The 17,707-nt window shown below is 53.8% G+C and overlaps 1 protein-coding gene across 1 annotated transcript in view; it reads left to right on the top strand.

The window, feature by feature from the left end:
- Nucleotides 1–6: 6 nt before the first annotated feature.
- Adamts8 (ADAM metallopeptidase with thrombospondin type 1 motif 8) overlaps nt 7–17,707 on the top strand; it is a 20,459-nt gene continuing 2,758 nt past the window's right edge. The window contains exons 1-8 of the mRNA XM_023701490.1: nt 7–563; nt 7,964–8,203; nt 9,295–9,430; nt 9,974–10,141; nt 11,064–11,365; nt 13,281–13,464; nt 16,115–16,287; nt 16,399–16,574. Of these exons, the coding sequence (XP_023557258.1) occupies nt 534–563; nt 7,964–8,203; nt 9,295–9,430; nt 9,974–10,141; nt 11,064–11,365; nt 13,281–13,464; nt 16,115–16,287; nt 16,399–16,574 (1,409 nt within the window). The 5' untranslated portion in view covers nt 7–533. The remainder of the gene's footprint in view (nt 564–7,963; nt 8,204–9,294; nt 9,431–9,973; nt 10,142–11,063; nt 11,366–13,280; nt 13,465–16,114; nt 16,288–16,398; nt 16,575–17,707) is intronic.

Genomic DNA, 17,707 nt, shown 5'->3' with positions numbered 1-17,707 from the left:
CGGAGCTGGTGGTGCCCAAGCGGCTGTGGAGCAGCGCGGGCGAGCTCGCGATCCACCTGTCCGCCTTTGGCCAGGGCTTCGAGCTGCACCTGGCGCCCGACACCAGCTTCCTGGCGCCGGAGCTCAAGGTCGAGCGCCTGGGGGGCTCCGGCGGGGCGTCCCGGGCCGAGCGCCGGCTGCGCGGCTGCTTCTTCTCCGGCACGGTGAACCGGGAGCCCGAGTCGCTGGCGGCCGTCAGCCTGTGCCGCGGGCTGCGCGGCTCCTTCCTGGTGGCCAGCGAAGAGTTTACCGTCCAGCCCCAGGGCGGGGGCGACTCCCTGGAGCAGCCGCACCTCCTGCGGCGCTGGGGCCCCACAGCCGGCGAGGGACCCGGGACAGGAGACGATGCGCCAGAGGAGGGCGACGACGAGGAGGACAACGGAGAGGCAGGCGGCGCCCGCGAACTGCCCTCACCCTCGGGGCCCACGACCAGGACCAGGCGGTCCGTATCCGAGGCTCGCTTCGTGGAAACGCTGGTGGTGGCCGACGCGTCCATGGCTGCCCTCTACCGTGCCGACTTGCAGGTAGGAGCTCCAAGCCCTCCCGCTGCTCCCTGTCCTCCCTTCCCAGCCCTGGGAGACAGGGAAATCACACACACACACACACACACACACACACACACACACACAAGCACGCACACCTCCAAGCTGGGGGCTTTCTTCATGTTTGCCATCCTGGTTTCCTACACCCCCACTCCCGGTTGTTCCTCTCTTGGTTCCCATCCTGACTCTCCAGCAGTCCCCAGCCACCAAACTGGAAGTGGGATGAACACACCCTCTCCCAAGCACCTGCCTCTCCCAACAGGATAAAAAAGGCACATTTCGGGAGAGCACCCCACCCTACCCCCATTTCCTGCAGCCTCTGCTGTCAGAGATCTCAGAGGCTCCCAAGGAAACACAGCTGGGCTGGAAAGAGGTGGCTGTTTGGTTGCCTTCAGGTTCAGAACTGGGGTTGGCATAAGTAAAAGACATTGTCTGGGGAGAATTGAACCTGGAAAGGGGCTGCCCAACTTCTGTGCACCCAGCTGGTTCTGATCAAGTGGCGTAGACTACCTTGCCAGCTTGGCACTCAGCCCTGGCAGAACTTGGCAGTGCCAGCGTCCAGCACAAGGAGGGAGGGGAACAGAATTTCTGCCTGGGGGCTCAGCCCTGGCAACTGAAGTTTCAGTGAAAAGGAAGGGAGTAGAATGCGCTTGCAGTGAAGGTCTCTGGAGAAGCCTGAGCTGGGCTGGGTCCACCCAGCTGCCCTCAGGTGAGACTCCCAAGCAAGCTGGTACAGAAAACCCGGGTCAAGGGGGTAGATGTTGTAGCCAAGCCACGGCTAACCACACACAAAGAGGGTGCTGATTCAGCAAGAGGTGCCCTGCACCACCTTAAATCCCAGTATCCCCCTTCAAAGACCAGGTATCTGTCTTCCAGAAGAAGTAGAAGCTAAGGATGCAAGAGAGGACAATGTTTTCTCTTCTCCTGGGGGGCATAGAACCAAAGATATGCCAGTTAGAGAAGAACTGACCTGGCCAGAGCTCGCAGTTCCCTGCAAGGGATGCTGGCATCTCAGCAGCTCGGGTGACACTTTTGCAGTGCGGGCATCCCTGGCCAGCAACTGCATTCTGGACCCAGCCTGTGCCTGACTGTTGAAGGCACTAAATGCATGGGCATTACCTGTGCAGAACAATCTAGATGAGGAGGTGGCTAGCCGCCTGTCTCTCGCACACTCTTACCCCCACTGCCATCTCTGCTCTCACTGTGAAGTACAGAGGGAAAAATCTCTGGCCAGAAACTGACTGATAGGTCTGGCAGCGCTGCTGGCCAGAGGTCTGTGCGGCTGCTCTTCTGGCTACTGCAGGAGCCTGTTAAGCCCCAGGGACACTCCCTTGGATGCTTTTGTGGTACTACTTTCTCCCAGAGCACTGCATGTCATCAAGACCTCAGAGCTGTCTGCCTGGTGAGCTTTGGGCCAACACTGATTTATTGGGTCCTCTGTCCACCTTTGGATCAGGGAGAGACAATGCCCACTTCTGATTCTTTTCCCCAAGCAAGACGATGGCAGGGTGGGAGCAGAGAGGTGAGGGTTCCACTCATCTCACTGGGACCGCCATATCTGCTCCAGGAGGCTTTATCTGAAAGAAATTCAGGTACATTCATTGCAGACCCACAGCTAGATCTGTCCCACCAAACATATCCAGTTTGGAAGTTTGAGAACCAAAACATAGGAAAGCCCTCAGGGCAAAGCCACAGGCACAGAAGTCAGCTCTTCAGTCTCCTGAGCCAAAATCCACCCCGCACTGTCCTACTTACAGTTACACCCTCTCAGCTCGTCACCTAGACCCTGGCGAAGCTCAGTGCTTCCCTCGAGGAAACGCTGCTCCAGGGAGCTTCATCAGAAAGAAATTCAGATATTCGGCATCTGCAGGCATCGCCGCCCTCCAGAGTCAGCCGTGCTTCGATCGCAGGAGCCTCAGCTGGGTTCGACACCAGGTTTTGTTCACTTTGACTTGAAATCTAGGCTGGTACCCAGAGAAATCTAGGCTGCTGTGTCAGAGCCCTGTGGGCAGTACCATCCTCACAGGACCCCTAGCCACAGGACGTGATCCATGCCTGCCACAGCCTCTCTCCGTCCACATACTCAGCTTTCTGGACCATTGACAGCCACACATAAGGACTGCCCTATGCAGCCAGCCACCTGGGATCAGGAGAGGGCAGCAGAACACATGTGAGGCATCTGTGAAGGCTGCCCTCCTCCCCCCGGGAAGTCTACTTCTAGGCCTTATGCAAAAGGAAATCTTCACTCAGCTGGACCAGCTGCCCCCTCGCCCTTATTCTCGCTGTGTCCAGCCCACCCGCAGTCCTGAGCCTACCTTTACCCCATTGGAGTGGGGTAAAGCTGAGGAGCAGCTGTTCATGGCTGCCCATTGGCCTTTGACCAGCCATTGAGATTCTCAGCTTAATCGCTTGGGATTCTTAAAGCAGATTCATGGGTTCAGTAGAGAGAAGAGTAAAAAGTAAGCACTAGCACCCCTAAGCCTGGCCTTCTCCAACCCACTTCCCCCAGAGCCAGCTCTTCACACACTCCTCCAAGGAGTCTCAAGGAGACTTTGCCACACACCCTCAAGGTGCTTTGGGATATCTTAGAGCCATCAGGCCTGGAGGTGTAATGATGCTCAGAAGACCTCTGCCCCTCTAAGAAGTGACAAGACACCTGGACCGGATCATCTCGCTGGGACCACCGAACTTGACTCCCGCTGTCTACGCCATTGTAGCATGCTGCTTCTTTAGGAAGGCCTGTGACTCTTCACCTTCTGACACTTGTTGATGTTGTGGGATGGGTCCTGAAAACCAGCGGTCCAAGACGCCCAGCTGAAGGATGAGCCTTGCTCCTGAGAGGCTACCTTCACCATCAAAGTTACCAGCGAAAATTAGCTATGCTCCCAACTGATTTTAGCTCCCACTGCTAAGCGACAATGAAGTCTTCCAGAACACTGTACAATTGAGTTCACTTAATCCCTTGACAAAAGGAGGTCCCTGCTTCCCATCTTCTTATCTGGTTTTAGAATTAAGGAGGTTCCACTTTGGGAGAGTCCATGCCTCTGTCTGCATCTGGCTACTGCTGCTTGTCCCCTAAAGGAACTTGGAGCAGAACAGAGTGAGCAATGGGCTGCCTGATACCCCAGGCTCTGTCTGGGACATCTCAGTTCATGTCTCAGCAATAATCAGAGCTCTGGAATTTTCTGCTTAGCAGAAACAAGCTAGGCATGGTGCTTGTCTTTCCTAGGCAGCCCCAAGCACTCCAAGTAGACAGGCGTTAGGGGCTGATTTCAGATAAAAACTTTCACAGCCATTTCACCTGCCCCTCGCCCCTGTCCTCTGGAGCAAATGTCTCCCACAAGCCCTCATAGTCAAGGGATTAGATAGCCTCATCTGGCCGGCACAGGTGTAGTTCATGCCTGTGAGGGCATGACCCAAGGTACTGTTTCTGAATGTCAAGGGTATCCTGGTTTGCATGAGAACAGAAACACACAGGTCCTACCCACTCCATAGCTGCCCCAGTCTTTATGGGGAAAAGACGAGTATTATATGTGCATGAATTATGTTCTTCCCACTGCCATAAGAATGAATCTTTTCCATCTTTTGTGCCTGCCACAGTCAGAATGATGAGGGAGAGAATTTCCCAAAGGAAATATCTTAATAGCCAGAAGTGCAGTTACGTAGTCAGTGACAGAGGTAGCCTGGCTTCCTTACTCGCTTTGAATTTCTCTTGGCTCTATCAGCTTTCCCTGGAGCACTAGAAATAGGTGGCAGTGTATTTCTAGGATAGATACCCGTCTCTAGGTATCCTAGAGATAGAAACCAGGAGCATGAGCGGGAAGTAGGAGTAAACCAAGTGTCCTTGGGCGAGCTGTCTGTCTCTCTGTACCTTCTTGCTCACCACCAACGTGGAAGCAGTTGTCACTGAGTCTGACATTGCCTCGAGGAAGCCGCAAAGCATGGAAAGCACCAACCTGTGCTCAGCACACGGCAGTGGCTCAACTCATCACAGCCATTTCCAGCCTTGCTGGGAAGCCCTGACCGGAGCGGGCATGGTGGGATGGCCACGTGCCCTCGGAGTGCAAGCCACCATGTCTCCGCTTTGCTGGCCCTCAAGGCAGAGGCTTTGGTCTTCAGCTGAGCCCAGCTCCTGGCCTTACGGCTGAGACCCTGTAGTTCTACACAGGTGTGCTCTGGACTCGTCCTTTGCTGCTTGGAGAAAAGGCAAGATGAAGGATGTTTGTGCAGATCTCTCTTCCCTCGCCTTGCTCCTTTCCTCTTCCTCTGCACTGCCACTGTCTTTCCCAGCACTTCCTCAGGCCTTAGAGCAGTGCCAGGAAGGTAGAGCAATGGCACCAGGTGAGCTTTGCCACTCTTCTCATTGCCACTCTTCTCCCAGCCTCCCTGGGCAAGCCACAGAGGGAGCTGAGGGCCTGAGAGAGACAACCGGCTGAGCAAAGAACAGGGAGCAAAGCTCTGGCCAGGCAAAGGAGAAGAGCCACAGAAATGAGTTTGGCATTTCAGCCTCCCTTGCACCCACACCAGGCTTCACTTTGGCTTCCGCCAGGGCTCCGGGTAAGGGATCTCCTTGTTCATATCTCAGAGAGGGCTGTGCCCCAGCCAGCATCTGGGGCCTTTTCCCCTATTCCAGGGAAGCCAGCAGAGGACAAGATGCCTCCCAAATCACCTTCTTACCATAAATATAGTTAAGGGCATGAGATGCCCATTCATTCAAGGGCAGGAATTTGGGGTCATGCCCGGCCAGGCAGATCATGGGCTTTTCCCAACCTGATTTGGAGGCTGCTTCTCATGCAGGGGCCCAAGTGCATGGGGAACAGGCCCTCATTCACATTCTGGAGCACACAGCCTACACTTACGTGCTGAGCGGGGAGGTATAAATAGACACCAGGTGGCGGAGCAAGCCATCTGACCTTTTCTTGACCGGCTCTACTCCCCTTACAACTGTGAGCCAGGCTTGCCCTTTGGGCCCAGGGATGAGTGGAAAGTGAGACACAGATTGAGCTGACGTACCTGACCCAGGTGTAATGATCCTTCCCCCCGGAGAACTCTGGGACACACTGCAAAGCAGGCCTCTCACTGTTGTTTCTCAAGGAGTGGAGATGGTGGAAGGCAGCACTTCTCAGTGGGAGAAAAGGGCAGCAGGACCAGAGCTGAGGACTCCGAAAGAAATGTTGCACCACAAAACCCTCACAGCCCCTCAGAATGCAAGCTATCTTCTAGACCTGAAAGATCTTCAGATGCCCTCAAGCCTGACTCGTAGTGTTGAAGGAAGTGGCTCACCTGACAGCCACGCGCCATCTGGAAAAGGTGCTCACACAGCGCCTCTCACCTGCAGAGGAGGAGGCTCGCTGGATGCCTTAGCGCCAGGCGTCTTCTGTTACCTCAGCCCGACCTTCCCTGTTGGCGTCTGCTGGGGATGTGACTGTCGTACCATCGCTTGTGGAAGGAGCCCCAGTCTGACCTGGCCACATGAGCAACTGGGCCATTCTAAACCCCGAGTCTTCAGCTCCTCATGCAGAGCTAAACTATCCACCACTAAGTGGACAGCTTTAGAATGTCTGTGAACGACCTCATCTTTCCCAGTTTTCAGATTGGGAATTGGGACTCAACGGGAAGAAATCTTGTGAGGGAAGTTACAGGTTGCCTCAGAAGGACTGTCAGGAGATGGTCCGCGTCCACCAAGCCCTGTGCCTGCCTGCAGCAGCCAGAAGACTTTCTGTCTCCTGGCAGTAAAGAAGACCTGGCCAGGACTTAGCTCCGGCAAGCTACCATTCCTCAGCCCTCACCCCGGTTGCATAATGGTGAGACTGCGTCTTTTCCCTTAGGAATCCAACTCCAACAGCAAATGCCAAGTTTCAGCTCCGCTGATAAGATGTTTGTATCAGCCTAAACATAACTGGAGTGCTTGACATGCTAAGTAACCTCCGCTTAGCAACCTGCCAATCCCTGTTTGTAGGACTAACAAAATATTTGGCCTGTTGCCTTTGAGGTGAACAGACAGGTCCCATTCACAAAAAATGGGATTTGTCTGCAAAGCCCACACATGGCCTTTCCAGATGGAATGTCTTTCGCTAGCCTTCCCCCTCTTTTCCTCTCATCTACTCCCACCTTCCAGGCCACAGGAGAATAGAGAGGCTGATGGGAAGTGGTCATCCAAGGAGCAGAGAGCCAGAGCAAGTAGCAGCAACTGAGCTGGCCACACAGTGGGCTCCAGGCATGCCCACTGCTGTCCTGTTGTCCCTCCAGATGTAAAATAGTCCAGGAGGACCACTTCAAGAGGTCCCCAAGAAGGAAAGGGAGCCTACATCTGGCCTCCTCTCCACACCTTGGTATCTAGCAGCCTAGAGATAGGATGGAAGCCAGGCAATGACATAGGCTCCTTCCACCGGCCGGCGGTGGGGAGGCCTGCAAGCAGGTGGGGCTCCACACGCACATGGCTCTCATTAGGCCCTCTGCATTCTCTCAAGCCCCAAGCAGAAAAAAAACAAATCATTTCAGGCTGTCCAGGCAGAACCCAGCAAGCCAAGCCTTGGGAAACTTAATGAGAAAAGTGTGGATGTCGGAGACAGGCACACCTAGGCCGACATCCTGGTTGTGAGAGCAGCGTGACCTTCAACAAGTTGCCGAACTTGTGTAACCCTCCACTGCCCAGTTCTGGAAGTGGAAACCCAGTGCCTGCTTGGGGGCATCCTGGTGAGAACTCTGTGACTTGGTGGGTGTCGACCCTGAGTGGTGCTGGCAAAGATTAGCTCCCGCTGGGGGTGATTACTAGAGAAAAGTTCTCAGGGATAACAGTTTCCACCCTATAGAGAAGAAGTTTCCCTAAGAGCTATCAGGAAAATACCTAGCTGGGTTCTGAGAGCAAAACGCTACATTAATCCCTCTGGTCACTGTTTCTGTGCTGAAGCTAGGGGTAGATGGGGTGGCCCGCACAAAGGCAGCAGAATAAGCCAGAAGCCCAGAAGAATATTCCATGTATGGCTCCAGTACAGAAGCCAGCTGCCATCTACACTTCACGTGTGGCCAGGATGACCAGTTTTATTAACTTTTAATTAATGAGGATTTAGATAGCTACATGGGGCTGGTCCGGATGTTAATGTACAAGCCTTGGAGCTGGGCAGGCTGGGTCTGGGTTCAAATGCTGGCTGGACACCTGTTAGCTTCGTGATCCTGGATTCATAACTGAGTTTATTTCTTCTATGGAAAGTGAAGGAAAATAATGCTGAGGCCTCAAGCATTTTGTGAGTCCTCAGAGAGAGGCTATACCTCCAACGGCCAGCCCAGACCTGGGATGAGCAGGGTAAATGCCCTGCAGCGAGAGGCTATGGCAAGGAGCAGCCCGGGGCTCGGGATTGAACACCCCCACCCCTTCCCAACAGAACCACATCCTGACCTTGGTGTCCGTGGCAGCCCGCATCTACAAGCACCCCAGCATCCAGAATGCCATCAACCTTGTTGTGGTGAAAGTGCTTATAGTGGAAGATGAAACGTGGGGCCCAGAGGTGTCGGACAACGGTGGGCTCACACTGCGCAACTTCTGCAGCTGGCAGCGGTCCTTCAACAAGCCCAGCGACCGCCACCCAGAGCACTATGACACAGCCATCCTGCTCACAAGACAGGTGTGCGGGCTGGCTCAGGAAAACAGGGAGGAGGGGGACCAGAGACAGACTGAGGGGTTGAGGCACAGGCCACGCCAGACATGAGAACTGTCTCCGATGCTGGCCTTGGTGGATACCAGAAGGCTCCTGCTTAGAATGACGAGGAGGGGGTCATGAGGACAAGTGGGAGGTATTTGCGAGGGAAGGAGAAGAATCTTGTGAGGGCAGTTTTCCAAAAGTTTGTGACCAGCTGTCTGCTGAGGTCATAAAAGGAGGAAACAGACTCACACTCCCCAGGGAGAGATCTAGGGTTGGAAGTGGGACAAGGGCTCTGTCTAGGGTTTTTGCTAAACTTACAGACAGATAGCTGGGGATCCCTCAAGGTCTCTGGACAGCAAGAGGGCGGCCCGACTCCCTCGCATGTTTCAGAGGGGCGGCTTCCTGTAGAGAAGGGCATGGAAACAGGGTAGTGTGCACCAGCGCTGCCACCTTCTGTCCTTACCACAGTCCTGCGGGGGGTATGGCATTCTCCTGGTTTGGAAACTGAGGCAAAGAGAGGACACACACTGGCAACCCCCTTAGCATAGCACAAGCAGGCTTGCTAGATCACTCTCAGAATCCCTGTGCTATTCTGGCTCTCAACACAAGCCTTTGAAGTCCCAGCCAGCTCTCAGACACTGCCAGCTCAGAGCAAGGAACAGGCTCCCTCACATGAGCTGCCTGTGGGAGGACAGAAGGACATTTTTCTGTTCTCTGCCACTCAGAAGCCCCTCTTGACAGCTGTGTGTGTGTGTGCACATGTTCACACGCACATACACATGCATGCATGCATATTGTTTAACAACAGTAAATTTCCTAAGTTACTCTGTAAATGAGACAGAGGGGGATGATGATGACTATAACCAAGACAGTAAAGGGTGCATGACCACCAGCTGAGCTCCCAGACAGTGAGCCCTGCACTTGCTCCCCACTCTGTAAAAAAGCTCAGTAAATGCAAGCAACGCTCAGGCTACTGGGTGGGGCAATGCCCTGTGTCTCCTGGCTCGTGCCTCTAGTCTGGAAGGCTGCTGCCGCTCACACGCATGCACTGATGCGCTCTCTCTGCCACACAGGACTTCTGTGGGAACGATGGGCACTGCAACACTCTCGGTATGGCAGACATTGGCACGATCTGTGACCCCAGCATGAGCTGCTCCGTGATCAAAGACGAGGGCCTGCAGGCCGCCTACACCATGGCCCACGAGCTCGGTAAGACTGGCTGTGGCAAGGCCGGCTTTGTCGCACCAGAGGGAACTGACTCTACCAGGCCCAAAGCTGCTCAGACCCTGAGAAAGGGGCTGCTCCTCATTTTGGCCTGGTGATGACACAACAAATAGGTACAGAGCTTGGTATTTTTAGCTCCATTTAGCAGTGTCCTGGGCCACTGTCAGAGGTTGCCTGGGGTGCCCAGACATGAAACAGACGCTGAGGGAGGGCCGTAATACTGGACGCAAGCTGAGCACTGAGGCTTGAGGGCTGCCACATTAGATCCCGAGCAGTACAGATGAGTGTGAATTCAGAGAGGCAGAGGCAGGAAAGAAAGGGGTCCCGGTGCTCCTCAGTCATCTGAAAAAGCTTCCTGGAAGAAAAAAAAAAAAAAACAGGCTGAGGCTTACAACAGACATGTGTAGGGTCAGGAGCCGGGACGTGGTAGCACTACCGAGGTCACTGCCAGTGCAGGCACACAGGGAGAGGGCTGAGGCGCGGCAGAGGGTGGAGGAGTGAACCTGTCTCTTTCCCCCCACCGCCCAGGGCACGTGCTCGGCATGCCCCACGATGACTCCAAGCCCTGCGTGCGGCAGTTTGGGCCCATGGAAAGGCACCACATGATGGCACCCCTCTTTATCCACCCGAACAAGACGCTGCCCTGGTCCCCCTGCAGTGCTGTGTATCTCACCGAGCTCCTGGACGACGGCCATGGTAGGGCCTGCTTGGCTTCCTCTCCAGCCCCCAATCAGCAGCCCCGGGCTGAGTCGAGGACTCCCTGCAGCTCTGCTTCCTCCCAAGGCTCCCAGGGCAGGAAGAGGCTTCAGCAGTGCGCCTCCGGAGAGGCATCCTAAGCACCTTCCTCGGGTGTTATCCTTGCCCAGCTCCCAGAGCAGGAGCTCCGGGCTAATTTAGATTTCATCATCAAAGCAGGTGCTGGTAGTCTGAGAAGACTGTCCGGACGAAGTGAGTTTGCGCAGAGCTTAAAGGAATGGAAGCATGTTTGTTGGAAAGAGGACAAAAGAGTTTTCTAGGCTGGGTTCATTGGCCTTACGATAGCTCAGAAATGGCAAAGCAAACAACAGCAGGAGCAGCAGCAAAGAAGCAGTAGTCAGTTGAGAGAGAGCAAGCACCGAGGACCTGGGGTGCCTGTTAGGGTAGTGGCTGTTGGCTCAAGCAGCAAAGCAATGCAGTCTAGGTTCTTCTCATTGGAGGGGGCAGGGAACCGGTACTGCAAAACAGCAGGTTACTCAAGGCTGGTGCTGCTGTGTGCTTCTTGGGGTTTCTCTGCCAACCACGGTTGCTCAGAGCACACTTACATCTCCCATTATAGTACGACTTGGTGAGCATACAGTCAGCTGACACTCACCAGGCACATGCTGCCGAGCGAATGCACCTTGAGATGTTCTGGATAGCAAAAGAAAGTCAGTCCCCAAAGGCTTTGCTGTTGTTTGTCCAAATGAGATGGGCTCTGAGTAGATGATCGAGTGTTGGCATGTCCAGACTGAGTCAAGGTAGCCATGCTGCCTAGACCTTAACTCACCTCTTCTGAGATTCGGGCCAAATGTAAGGGGCATCGAGAGCAGAGAGGGGCGGCCCAATCTTGTTCTAGCTCTTCGGTTTCCTCTACTCACAGGGGACTGTCTCCTGGATGCCCCCACCTCAGCCCTGCCCTTCCCCACGGACCTCCCGGGCCGCAGGGCCCTCTATGACCTCGACCAACAGTGCAGGCAGATCTTTGGACCGGGTTATCGCCACTGTCCCAACACCTCAGAACAGGACACCTGCGCCCAGCTCTGGTGCCAAATGGATGGTGATGAGGGTGTCTGCCACACAAGGAACGGCAGCCTGCACTGGGCTGATGGCACTCCCTGTGGACCTGGGCTCTTGTGCTTGGATGGCAGCTGTCTGCAGGAAGAGGAAGTGGAGAGGTCCAAGGTGAGGAGCGGTGCAGAGAAGGAGCAGGGAGGGTGGTGAGGGCTGTTTTCTACCGGGGAAATGCACCTGAGAGTCAGAAACTAAGAGATACATCTTTGAACAAACCAAAGCATATCTACCCACATAAACTAGGCGAGACTGTACGCATAGCCAGGAGTCGCAACAGTCCTCCCTGGTTCTGCATTGGCGCTGACCAGAGGCCTCGTGCAGGTTGGTCGGATGTGGGGCAGCCAGAAGGCAGACGCTCTCTACATGGGAGGCTATGAATTCTGCTTACGAATAGAACGGTGTGGGGCAGGAACGTTTCTCCGGGAGCTGATGGTAAAGCATTCAGAGCCTCCCCACATTTGAGCTGAATTCCTAGTAAGGGGCGAAGGGAATGAGAGCACCGTAGGAATCCCACACTCCAAGAGAAGGAGAGGAGGAGCAATCGGGGCTGGCAGAGAAAACTCTCACCAGGCAGAGAAAACTCGGCCCTGTACAGAGGACATTTGTAGGGAAAACCGAGGCAACGCCAGAGAAGATTTTTAAGGGACATGCTCCTTTGCCCTGCTCCTAATGCATCCAAACTGCGAGGCTGATCGCGTTTTTCCTCCTTCGAGTCAGGGAGCCGTCACCACGAAACAGTATCTGCCCGCTTCACAGCCTGGTCCCCTGCCCAGCACTGAGCAGCGGGTTGGCCCAGGCACCCTCCAAGGGGCTCGTGTGTGCTGCTGAGCTCCCGGAGCAGCCCTGGGCTGGCAGAGCCACACACTCATCCTAAGCCTAGGACAGGCTCACGGGTGAGCACCGGCCTGGCCTGGGCTCCAGTGCCTTCTCGTCCCTGTTCCCGAGGGGAGGGGGAAGGGTCTATCCACGCACTCCAGTAAGAACCAAGCCAGATGCAGGCAGAGACTGACATGAACTGCTCATGGAATTATGCTTATCATCTATTTTTAGGGAGAAAAAGCAGAGCTTAAATATATATATATATATATATATATATATATATATATATATATATAGAGAGAGAGAGAGAGAGAGAGAGAGAGAGAGAGAGAAAATCGCTTCTTTGTAAATCAAAAGAATACATTTTTATAATCATATATTCAGAATTCAGAATAAAAATATGGATAGTGATTTTCTTAAGAATTGTTTTTATTTTATAGTCTATTTTTCATTTTTTATATAAGCATTACTTTCATAATTTTAAAAACTAATTGATTAATAATTATAGCCCATATTAGTAATACAGAATAATGATATTCATTACATGCATATCATATACCTTTTTCATTTTCAATCCTTTAAATCATCCCTCCCCAGTTTTTATTTCAAACCCTCTTTAGACCCACCATGAGCAACGCTTTATTCTCACAAGCTAGTTAGAAACGTGGAAATGATCCTGCTTATTTCCCAGGCATTATCCTAGCACTGGAACCAGTAACTAACAGACCACTGGCAACATCGCTCAGTAAGTGTGCCTTTAGAGGAGGATCTCTAACCTCAGCCCTGGTGACATTTGAGGCTAGATGAGGCTTTCTATGGGGCCATGCCCTGCTGAATATTTGTAGCATTCTTGGTCTCTCCCCACACCCTCCCCTACTGGAGCCACCTCGGCATCTGCAGATGCTGCCCTTTGGGACACAATGCATCCCAGTGGCAAGCCATAACATGCAAGCCAGCCTTATTCCCGTGAAAGACTCTCGTTGCTGCTGACCACCCAAGAGCAAAGCACTGCATTAGACGCCAGCAGAGAGGGAACCCACGCAGTCTTTGTTCAAAAAGCTGCAGGCCATGTACACACTGAACATGGTTGCAGCAGTTCACAGCTCAGCAAACCACCAGACAAGAGAACCCAGAGGGGAAAGTCAGGCTGCACACGCCACTCAGGCCCCTTCTCTTGTGCTCCTGACTCCATGGTGCTGTGTTGCAGGCAGTGGTGGACGGAGGCTGGACGCAGTGGGGACCCTGGGGAGAATGCTCCCGGACCTGCGGAGGAGGAATACAGTTTTCATACCGTGAATGCAAAGATCCTCAGCCTCAGAATGGGGGAAAGTACTGCCTGGGTCAGAGAGCCAAGTACCAGTCATGCAACACGGAGGAGTGCCCACCTGATGGTAACCGATTCGTAAGGCCACACCTGCCACAGCAGCTGCTGGTTTTGTTGCAGTAAATCCCCAGAAAAGGAAGGAGAAGGGTGGGTCTCCCAGTATGCAGAGCTGAGTTTGTGATCCAGATGGTGATGGGCTTTGCAAGGTACCGAGCTTTGGTGAACTCACAGGGACCCACCACAGTTGCACTGCTTTGGGAGAGGCTGGGGAGGTCAGGAGAGACACTGCCCTGGTCTTCCAAGACATGAGTGTAGAGTGTGTCAAACCTATGGGGGGCCTTTGCAGAGGGGCTGGTGTCTAGCATCATAGTCTGAACCCTTGTCTGTGCAGCATGGGACTGTTTTCCAAAACAAGTGGCAGAGCCAAACCTCCAAGGTCTCTCCAGCCAGTGCTCAGCCCAGATAGGAGGAAAGGGCTTCTGAATCTGATTCCTGTGCACATTCCTTCTGGGAAACGTTGCCCATCTTCCCTTGGGGCCATTGCAACTGCCTTGCAGAGCTTTCCCAGGAAGCAACGCTACCTCAGCCTTCCCCTGGCATAGTCCTATCCCTTCGCATGTGCTGGAAAGCACACGTACTAACTTAGAGGCAGTAAAGGGCAGCAGCAAACTTTTAAAGGGGATCATTATAACTTTTTCCCCACTGTCCCATCCAGCTCCCATTTGAGCAGCTCCGGGAAGAACTGGCAGGCATGAAAAGCTGAGCAAAGCTTTAGGAGAGAGTCATGCAAGTGCCAAGACACCCTGGCACTGGCTTGATGTCTAATGGGGGAATCTGTAGGCTCTGCAGTTTTGCAAGACAAAAAGGGGTAGCAATGGCATGAGGCTCTAGGAACTCTGGAATTAGGAGGGTCTGCCTGGCATGCAGTCCACCATGCTTGAGGGAAAGGAAGGAGTTGGTTACAAGATACAAGGTAGGCGTGGGTGATAGGCAACATCAGCCATTTCAATCAGGAACTTCTAGCATGCCTTGAGGGTCTAGAATTGTAGTCAGTATCTCACTGCTAGATTGGACTCGGAGTGGTCTGCCTCTTTACAACCTCCCACGGCTGGGATTGCTGTTGCACATCACCACGCCCAGCAGGCCTAGGGGTCGAAGCTCCAGCCCTCTTCCTGCTTGCAGGCATTTTAATCCACTGAGCTATTTGGCCAGCCCTACAAATGATATTTTTACGGTACCCGGGATTGAACTCAGGACCCTGTGCTTGCCAGGCAAGCGCTTTTTCTACTGAGCTATCTCCTCAGCCTACAAATGATATTTTTAAAGGAACAAAGCACAGTCTTTGTCCCCACAGAGCTTGCATTCTGATTCAAGACCCAAGCCCCTTCACAAAGCAACAGACTAGAGGTCCTGAGTTCAAGTCCCCAGTACCAAATAAATAAATAAAACACAGCAAAAGAGGTTTGATCTTTGAGGCACAGAGGCTAGCTTTGTGAAGGGCTCAGAGCAAGGCGAAACTTGGGCAAAGCAGAAGCTCCACGAAGTCTGGGCCAGGGAAGGGAAGGAGGATGGAATGGTGATCATAAGAAACACAACCTTTTGCTGAGGTGGAACCAAGGAGAATGTACCAGTGCGCCAGGGCCAGGCTGCAAAGGGCCTCAAAGGCTGAAACAGTGTCGGGAGAGTCTCTGTGGTAGCTGTGCCATCAGGTCACCAGCAAGCTGCTCCAAGCGCAGCCTTCCCACCCCACCCCCCAGCCACACTGACTCAGAGTCTCAGCAGTGGAGCACTGTATCCGTAGCTGAAGTCTCTCCAGGCCACCCACACACACACAGCGGGGTTGGGAGACAATGACCAGAAGAATAAGTCAAAGTCTACAACTGTGCGAAGAAATACCCCATTTCCAACCATGTGGCCTAGAAGCAGGGTACAGCAGGAGGGGAGAGGAGGAGACATGCGCAGAAGGCTGTGCAGTGTCCCATGGGAAGCCAAAAGGCCCGGCCTTGGGACAGCAAGAGAGGCCGCAGGCACTTAAGTCACAGATTGTCTTGGGTGTAGTGGAGGACTTCACGATACACTGGAAATGGTGAACAGAGGCTCAAATATTCAGGAGCCGCCAGGATGCTAGCCTTAGACTGGACTATGGTAGTGTCACCAAATGAAACCAGTTAGCAGGAGGACCAGATGGTACTTGGCATTGCTGAGTTAGAGATAATGGGTGTATATGCCAGGACAGCTGAAAATGCAGCAAGTGGGTGATGGGGCAAGAGCAGAGCTAGAAAGCACAGGCTGAGAAGTTGTTAGCCACATGTCCTTTGTCACCAAGAAAGTCAAGATGGACAAAGACCAACAGAGTCATGAAGACATGGTTCCGAGCATTATGCTGTGCCTGCCAGGCTGACAGAATGGCTCCTGTTCCCGCCCATGTGTATTTCTTCATCTGTGCAGTAGGGTGAAGGACTTTCCCAAATAGAAAGGGGGGTTATGCCAGAAAGCCCCACACGGGGCCTTCCTTGCCCCTCTGAGTAAATGTCACACTTGCACGCAGGACAGGGTGTGTCCGGGAACACACTGGGTCCAGATGGCATCGGGCCTGGGTCCTTAGACTGAGTTCAAAGCCCAGCGGAAAAAGGGCCCTGTATGTGAGCACTTCTCCTCCTGGGACCTCCTAGCTTCAGTGAGAGTGTTACCTCCACGCTGTTTCTTACTCTTTCTAGGAAAAAGCTTCAGGGAGCAGCAGTGTGAGAAATACAACGCCCACAATTACACTGGCCTAGATGGCAACTTACTGCAGTGGGTCCCCAAGTACTCAGGAGTGTCCCCCCGGGACCGCTGCAAGTTGTTCTGCCGAGCCCGGGGAAGGAGGGAGTTCAAAGTGTTTGAAGCCAAGGTGAGAACCCTTCTGGGACTCAGGTCGGCGATGAGGAGCAAGGCGGGCTGCTGCCGCCCTGCCTGCAGCTGCTTCTATGCTCCACACGCTTTCTTACCTCTCCTGTCCCAGGTGATTGACGGCACCCTGTGTGGGCCTGAGACTCTGGCCATCTGCGTCCGGGGCCAGTGTGTCAAGGCTGGCTGTGACCACGTGGTGGACTCGCCAAAGAAGCTGGACAGATGTGGGGTGTGCGGGGGCACAGGCAACTCGTGCAGGAAGATCTCTGATTTCTTCGTGCCCAGCAGGTGAGGATACCCAGTCCTGAGCCCCTCTGCACAAAAGCATAGTGAGCTTGGACTCCGATGGGCCCAAGTGTGACCTGCTGGACAAGTTACTTCAATATGCTGCGCTTCTGTTTCTCTACAGAATGTCCAGAGTCTTCTCTATCCCAGTCACTGCAAAGGTTTCAAGAGGTGGGATGTGTGCAGCACTCAGCTCAGGGTCTGGCCGGGGGAAGGACAGCAGCCAGGGCAGCCGTTGTTTTATTAGAGAGCAGGCCACATGCGAGAGGATGTGTCAGCTCCGGGTCAGTGGGCAGGAGAGCTGCACCGAGCAGCGGAGCCTTTGCCAGCAAACTGCTCCTCCGGGCCTGTTAGGGAAAGGATGGCTCACCCCAGGCCCGAGGCCCTGGTCTGGCTGCAGATGGCTGTTGGGAGAAGGGGCACAAGGGTGTAGCCTTGGTAGCTCGGGCACTGAGACCGCTGCTCTCATATCCTACTGCTTGCACTCACGTAGCAGGGCTTGCTTTCACTTCTATGGTCTCATTTGATTTCTAGACTAAGTGTGGGAGGGGCTGGGGAAACAGCTCAGCAGTCTAAGAACCTGCCTGACAAGCGCAAGGCCCCGGGTTCCATTCCTGCTCCCACATGCCGTGCCAGTCCCGGAACCCTGAGCACGCTGTGTGCCCCCCACCCCCACCCCCACCCCAGACTGCGTGGGATGCTGCACGCCTATAATCCCAGCACTGGAGAGGCAGAGAGAGGAGGATCACTATGAGTCTGAACTGTACAGCAAGACCCTGTACCGAACAAATAATTTTTAAAAAAATAAAATAAGTATAGGAGGTGGACAAGGCCAATACTATTATGCCCCATGTTACAAAGGAAAAAGCTAAGGTACAAAACGATTGTGGCTCTTAGAAGAGTATACCAACAGTTTACTGACAGAAAGAGAACCTGGCTTTCTTAAGTCCTGGATGATTGCTTCCTGCTTTGTCTTATTCCTACCGTCGCACGAACACTCTGCAAGGTTAGGTCTTGTCTAAAAGCCACACTCCGCCAGTCCACACTCCGCCAGTCCACACTCCGCCAGTCCACACTCCGCCAGTCCACACTCCGCCAGTCCACACACTCCGCCAGTCCACACTCCGCCAGTCCAC

Source organism: Octodon degus, unplaced genomic scaffold (assembly GCF_000260255.1).
Source record: "Octodon degus isolate 3935 unplaced genomic scaffold, OctDeg1.0 scaffold00136, whole genome shotgun sequence".
NCBI classification, from domain to species: Eukaryota; Metazoa; Chordata; class Mammalia; order Rodentia; family Octodontidae; genus Octodon; species Octodon degus.
This window is presented reverse-complemented; position numbering and strand designations above follow the sequence as displayed.